This window comes from Elaeis guineensis, chromosome 2, assembly GCF_000442705.2.
Source record: "Elaeis guineensis isolate ETL-2024a chromosome 2, EG11, whole genome shotgun sequence".
NCBI lineage: Eukaryota > Viridiplantae > Streptophyta > Magnoliopsida > Arecales > Arecaceae > Elaeis > Elaeis guineensis.
This window is the reverse complement of record NC_025994.2, coordinates 107,428,602-107,436,017: the sequence shown is the minus strand read 5'-3', so window position 1 is coordinate 107,436,017 and position 7,416 is coordinate 107,428,602. Positions and strand designations below refer to the sequence as shown.

Genomic DNA, 7,416 nt, shown 5'->3' with positions numbered 1-7,416 from the left:
CCCAATCGCCGTCTCCTCTCCCTCTCTCTCTCTCAATGACAACAAGCTCTTATATATATGTAGGAGCTAGGGCAAACCAAGAGCACCAGCTCGTGGAATACCACTCTTTTTCCATACATACAGAAAAATTTGGAAGCTATGGCAAACGAGCAAGCGACTTCCACCAAGATTCACTACATTTCAAGTTGTGTGGTTCGACCATCATCCCACAACAAAGAAGCAGAAACAGAGCTAGCGTGGCGGCAACGGCTAATCCATCTCACTCCTTGGGATCTCAGGTTGCTCTCCGTAGATTACATCCAGAAGGGCATTCTCCTTCCCAAACCCCCCACCCCCGTCATTCCCCGCCTCATATCCTCCCTCTCGCTCGTCCTCGATCACTTCTATCCCCTCGCCGGCCGTCTCGCCACCATCAATCACGACACCACGCCGCCATCTCTCTCGGTCGCCATCGAATGCAACGACGAAGGAGCTCAACTCATCCATGCCGCCGCCACGGACATAACCACGGCCGACATCTTGACCCCTCGCTTTATCCCCAGCATCATCAAATCCTTCTTCCCTCTCAATGGAGCCATCAACCACGACGGCCACTCCCTCCCACTTCTCGCCGTCCAGGTCACAGAATTGGCCGATGGCGTCTTCGTCGGCTGCGCTCTCAACCATGTGGTCGCCGACGGCACCTCCTTCTGGCACTTCCTCAACTCGTGGTCGGAGATCTCCCGAACCGGCGTCCCACAGATCTCTCGGCCACCCATGCTCGATCGCTGGTTCCAGGAATCATGCTCGCCTCCCATCCATCTACCTGTTTATAAACGTGAAGACTTCATTAAGGTATGTCCATCATCTCATCTCAGTGAAGCTTTCTTCCATTTCTCTGCACAAACTATTGCAAAGCTCAAGCTCAGAGCCAACATGGAGATGAGCACGGATCGCATATCTTCACTCCAAGCACTGCTAGCTTTTGTATGGCGATCGGTGCTTCGTGCTCAAAGGCTTCCACCTAATGAGAAGACTAGCTATCGCGTCACAGTAAACTATCGACCGAGATTAGACCCACCATTGCCGGAGGAATATTTTGGTAGCACTGCTATGGGGGTTCCAACGTCGACAGCTTCTGCAGGGGCGGTGTTGGACCGGGGCTTGGGATGGGCGGCGTCGTTATTGAACCAGATGGTGGCCTCCCAGACTAATGACATGATTCGGAATTGGCTGGAATCATGGACTCGGAATCCCACCTTTCTATGTGTTAAGGAAGCGAAGGTTGGTACCGTTGTCACAGGTAGCTCGCCGAGGTTTGATGTCTATGGGAATGACTTTGGATGGGGGAGACCGATTGCAGTCCGAAGTGGTGCGGCCAACAAGTTGAATGGAAAGATATCCGTCTTTCCAGGAAGTGAAGAAGGGAGCACGGCTTTGGATGTGTGCCTTTCATCCCAAGCAATGAGATTGTTGCTACAGGACAAGGAGTTCATGGAAAATGTTATGTAAATTTTAGTTGTTCTTGATAAGAAAATTTAACTGAGATATTGCTATGTTGTTGGCAAAGAACAAGTGGAGATCATAGAGCTCCGCTCCTCTCAATAACTTCAGGAATATGTAAACATTTCTGATAAGTATTATTGGCTTAATGTGAAGTGTAAGATTTGTCAAGGTTTATTATTGTTTTAAAAATGATGCACATGAGGTTGTTTGCCGGCCATTGCGGGATTGAGGACTAGGGATTCAGTCATTGATGGTTAGGAGGGAGGCTATGATCGCAAGATATGCCGCTCGATTCCTCATCCAGCCTGAATGTCTATGGAGGAGAATGATGAGGGCTCGTTATGGTGACTGGAGCCAGAGTTCCCATATTAGCATTGGGCGCGATTACACTTTTATCTGGAGAGAGATCTGGTCTCGAATTTGACCCACAGGAAGCCTAGAATGAGATCCAGAATCACAAACGGAGTCTAATGAGCTCAAGAACAGTCCAAATGAAGTCCAGATGGTGAAGATACACGCGAGAGAAGTCTGGAGCAGGTGGCATAGTCCACAGGCAGACGGAGGTCGACAGTGAAGCAGGCCAGGCCAAGCGGCGGAGCAAGCATGCAAAGTCGCAGACGGGTGGCCCAGAGCGGAGTGCGCGGGCCGGCCCAACCTGGCGATTGGGCACTAGGAATCCTGGTTCGTCGCAGACTGGCAGTCCATGGCTAGAGCTATGGACTGCGAGAGCATCTTCCAGGCATTTCTCATGGTACACCATGAATCGGAGGTATTTCACGGGCGTTTCCCAAAGTGTTCACTACAAGAAAAGAATATTTTTGCGATGGAATTATTTACGACGAAAATATTTTCGTCGCAAATAAGTATATTTATGATTAAAAATTAAATTCATCATAAATAATAAAATATTTACGATAAAAATAATTTTTTATCGTAAATAGTTAGATATTAGCGATGAAATTTTTTTTTATCGTAAATATTAATTATTTACAATAAATATTTTCATCATAAATAATATAATATTTATTTTAATTTTAAATTTCTAAATATTCATGATGAAAATATTTTCATCATAAATAATTTAAGTATTTATAATTAAAAATATTTTTTTTATCAAAAATAATATTATTTTCAATGAAAATATTCCATCGCTAATATTTAAAAAAAATAAAAATTTTAAAATTTAAAACTTACAGATTATTTGCTATAAAAATGTTACATTATAAATAATCAAGTATTTAATATAAAAAATAATTTTTCATCATAAATAGTCTATTATTTATGATAAAAAATTTTCATCATCAAAATTTTAAAAAAATAAAAAATATAAAAAATATAAAAATTATAGATTATTTATGATAAAAATATTACATCATAAATAATTGACTATTTATGATGAAAATAATTTTTTATCATAAATATTCAATTATTTATGATGAAAATATTTTCGACATCAATATTTTGAAAAAAATAAGAAATTTAAAAAATATAAAAGTTATAGATTATTTATGATGAAAATAATACATCATAAATAACTTAATTTTAGTGATGAAAAATAATTTTGCATCATAAATAGTCAACTATTTAAGATGAAAAATTTTCATCATCAATATTTAAAAAAATAAGAAATTTAAAAAAATAAAAATTATTGTTTTTTATGATGAAAATATTGCATCATAAATAATTGACTATTTATGATAAAAAATAATTTTTCATCATTAATACTCAATTATTTATGATAAAAATATTTTTCTCACCAATATTTTGAAACAAATAAAAATTTTAAAAAATATAAAAATTATAGATTATTTGTGATAAAAATAATGCATCATAAATAACTTAGTTTTAGCAAAAAAAATATTTTTTCATCATAAATAGTTAATTATTTATAATAAAAATATTTTCATCGTCAATATTTTGAAAAAAAATAAAAAAATTTAAAAAAATATAAAAATTATTAATTATTTATGATGAAAATAATACGTCATAAATAACTTAATGTTAGCGATAGAAAATAATTTTTCATTGTAAATAGTCAATTATTTTCAATGAAAATATTTTTATCACCAATATTTTGAAAAAATAAAAAATATAAAAAATATAAAAATTATGAATTATTTATGATAAAAATATTTTATTGTAAATAACTTAGTTTTAGTGATAAAAAATAATTTTTTATCATAAATTATCAATTATTTATGATGAAAATATTTTTGTTGCCAATATTTTTAAAAACATAAAAAATATAAAAATTATCGATTATTTGTGATGAAAATATTGCATCATGTTGGGTATAAAATATCCATAGCCGAAATCCTCAGCAGAACGGCTTCGCCCGGACTCCTACGGGAGCCGGGCTCCGCCATCGACAGCAGGACAGCTTCGCCCGGACTCCTACGGGAGCCGGGCTCCGCCATCGACAGCAGGGCGGCTTCGCCCGGACTCCTACAGGAGCCGGACTCCGCCAGCAACAGCAGGACAGCTTCGCCTGGACTCCTACGGGAGCCGGGCTCCGCCATCGACAGCAGGACGGCTTCGTCCGGACTCCTACGGGAGCCAGGCTCCGCCATCGACAGCAGGACAGCTTCGCTCGGACTCCTACGGGAGCCGGGCTCCACCTACGACAGCCGGGCTCCGCCATCGACAGCAGGACAGCTTCGCCCGGACTCCTACGGGAGCCGGGCTCCGCCTACGACAGCCGGGCTCCGCCATCGACAGCAGGGCGGCTTCGCCCGGACTCCTACGGCAGCCGGGCTCCGCCACCGACAGCAGGACAGCTTCGCCCGGACTCCTACGGGAGCCGGGCTCCGCCATCGACAGCCGGGCTCCGCCATCGACAGCAGGGCGGCTTCGCCCGGACTCCTACGAAAGCCGGGCTCCGCCATCGACAGCAGGACGGCTTCGCCCGGACTCCTACGGGAGCCAGGCTCCGCCCTCAGTCTCCGACCTCAGTATCAGCTGCTGGAGCCGGACTCCACCCACGACCTCAACCGAAAGGAGGACCCCTCCCGGACCCCTACAAGGGCCAAACTCCGACCACTGCCGAGCCTCGATCAACAGATCCGCACCCCTTGGCAGATCACAATAACAACCATGATCCTGTTCCACTTCCTGTAGCGGATTCCGTGCGGTTCCATCACCCCCTGCGGCGGACCCATTACTCTCTGACAGGCCGTGTCAACGGCCATGATGCATCTCCATTCCCTGCGGCAGGTGCTGCACGATCCCACTACTCGCTGACAACTAGCGGCAACGGACGCCGCTCCACTACTCGCAACAGGCCCTACGTGGCGGGCTATGACGATAGCCACGGGTCTACCCCACTATCTTTCGTAATCAATTCCCCTGACCATGGGCGGCCCACTACCGGGCGGTTACAAACGTCACCATCAATCCGTTGCCTCCTCCGCCTATAAAAGGGGGACCCAGATACGTTATTCTTTAAGCTCATTTTTCTTATCTCAAAACTCTGCTAAATTCTCCGTTCGAGCACTCCATTCTTGTTGAGGCAGAAAACTGACTTGAGCGTCGGAGGGTCTTGCCGGAGCAACCCCACCTCCGGTTTAGACTTTCCTTGCAGGTCCCGGCGGCGACCGCGGCTTCCCCGACTCCAGCTTCTCCGACGCAAGCGAATTTTTGCACCAACAGGATTGGCGCTAGAGGAAGGGGGGCGTGTGTCTTCGCAGCACCCTTGTTCTTGAAGGAGCGCTCAACGGACTCGTTTCCGGCCATCTTTTCCGGCACCCAATCCTCTTTTCCCCGTCCGATGCCCTCTCGCGAGGTTTCTGCACAACTACCTCCAGCTGTGGTCGTCGATAAAGGGTGGCCGGGCGACCAGTCTCCGCCGGATTCCGTCAATGTCATCTCGGGGGAATCCCGGCAGGAGGCGATCAGCACATCAGCTGCACCCCTCAAGCGGCAAAAAGTTGAAGAACCCATAGCCTTCACTGAAGAAGACGCCCAGGGAGTCCGATTCCCTCACAACGACGCGGTCGTAGTTTCCTTGAACATAGCAAATTATGACGTCCGTCGCATTCTCGTCGACAACGGAAGTTCGGCTGACATCTTATTCTACAGTGCCTTTTCAAGAATGGCCACCCTTGGCGGTCATCTAAGGCCGATTTGCTCCCCCTTAATAGGGTTTACTGGTGATGCCGTTCCGACGGAAGGAACGATAGCTCTAACTGTGACCGCGGGTCAGCATCCAAAGCAGTCCAGAGCCCTGGTGAATTTCCTGATGGTAAAGGCACCATCTGCCTACAATGCAATTCTTGGCCGACCCGGCCTCAATGCCCTCAGAGCCGTTGTTTCGACCTACCATCTGAAATTGAAGTTCCCCACCAACAAGGGGATCGGAGAAGTCCGGGGAGACCAAGCGCTGGCCAAGCAATGCTACAACATCGCCCTGCAAAGAAACGACCAAGCGGACTTCTGTCCGGTCGACGGATTGGATGCGCGCGATGACCTCACTGAAGAGAGGGACGGTCCGATCGAGGACCTAATACCAATTCCTTTAAACGATGGGAATGCGGAGCATGTGGTGTTAATTGGCTCCAACCTGGAGGAGGAGGTGCGGGCGCGTCTCGTGGATTTCCTCCGAAGGAATGCGGACGTTTTCGCATGGGTCCCGGCGGATATGTCGGAGATCGACACAGAAGTCATGGAACATCATCTGACGGTCGACCCTAAACATCGGCCGACAAAAGAAAAAATCCGGAGTCATGCCCCGGAGAGGCAGAAGGCAGTAGCCGAAGAAGTGGATAAACTTCTCAAGGCCGGATTTATCAAGAAAGTCAATTATCCTGAGTGGATCTCCAATGTTGTCTTGGTCAAGAAAGCAAACGGCAAGTGGAGGATGTGTATCGACTTCAAAAAGCTGAATAAGGCTTGCCCAAAGGACAGCTACCCCCTTCCCAGGATCGACTAACTGGTGGACGCTACCTCGGGCCATGAGCTCCTCACTTTTATGGACGCGTTCTCCGGCTATAACCAGATTAGAATGGCATCGAAAGATGAAGAAAAGACAGCTTTTATCACTAATCGCGGCCTTTACTGCTACAGGGTTATGCCGTTCGGCCTCAAGAACGCAGGCGCAACCTATCAACGACTGGTGAACAAAATCTTCAAGGAGCAGATCGGCCGAAACATGGAGGTTTATGTGGACGATATGCTCGTGAAAAGCAGGTCTTCGGGAGATCATGTCGCTGACCTCGAGGAAATCTTTGGCGCTCTTCGAAAGTATAAAATGAAGCTGAACCCGACCAAATGCGCCTTTGGGGTAACCTCAGGAAAGTTCCTGGGCTTCATAGTATCGGGGCGCGGGATCGAGGCCAATCCGGAGAAAATTTGCGCCATCCAAAATATGACTGTCCCAAAGTCGATCAAGGAGGTTCAGTGCCTCACGGGAAGAGTCGCGGCTCTTAATCGCTTTGTCGCGAGGTCGGTCGAACGATGTTTGCCCTTCTTTCAAACCCTCAAGCAGCTGAAGAACTTCTGTTGGACCTCTGAATGCCAACAGGCATTCGAAGAATTAAAGAGCTACCTTAGCTCGCCTCCACTGCTGGCGAAGCCCGAGCCTAAGGAGGAACTATTTTTGTACCTGGCAGTCTCTCCCGCAGCCCTTGCAGCCGTCCTTGTTAAAGAGGAAATGAAAGTCCAGCGACCGGTCTACTACATTAGTCGCGTGCTGAGGGACGCCGAGACCAGGTATACTAAATTGGAAAAACTGACCTACGCCTTGTTGATTGCAGCTCGGAGACTCCGGCCTTACTTTCAAGGGCACACGGTGACGTTACTCACCGACCAACCGATCAAGGCGGTTTTGCACCAAGCTGACACCTCTGGGAGAATGGCGAAATGGGCAATCGAGCTCACAGAATTCGACATCAACTACAAGCCTAGACCGGCAATAAAGGCCCAAATATTGGCGGA

General features: G+C 46.0%; 1 protein-coding gene across 1 annotated transcript; it reads left to right on the top strand.

Annotated features, from left to right (window-relative positions):
• On the top strand, positions 1–1,631 carry LOC105049296 (uncharacterized acetyltransferase At3g50280). The gene has a single exon (XM_010928907.4). The coding sequence runs from the start codon at positions 139–141 to the stop codon at positions 1,489–1,491; it is 1,353 nt and encodes a 450-aa protein (XP_010927209.1). The 5' UTR covers positions 1–138; the 3' UTR covers positions 1,492–1,631.
• Positions 1,632–7,416: the final 5,785 nt, after the last annotated feature.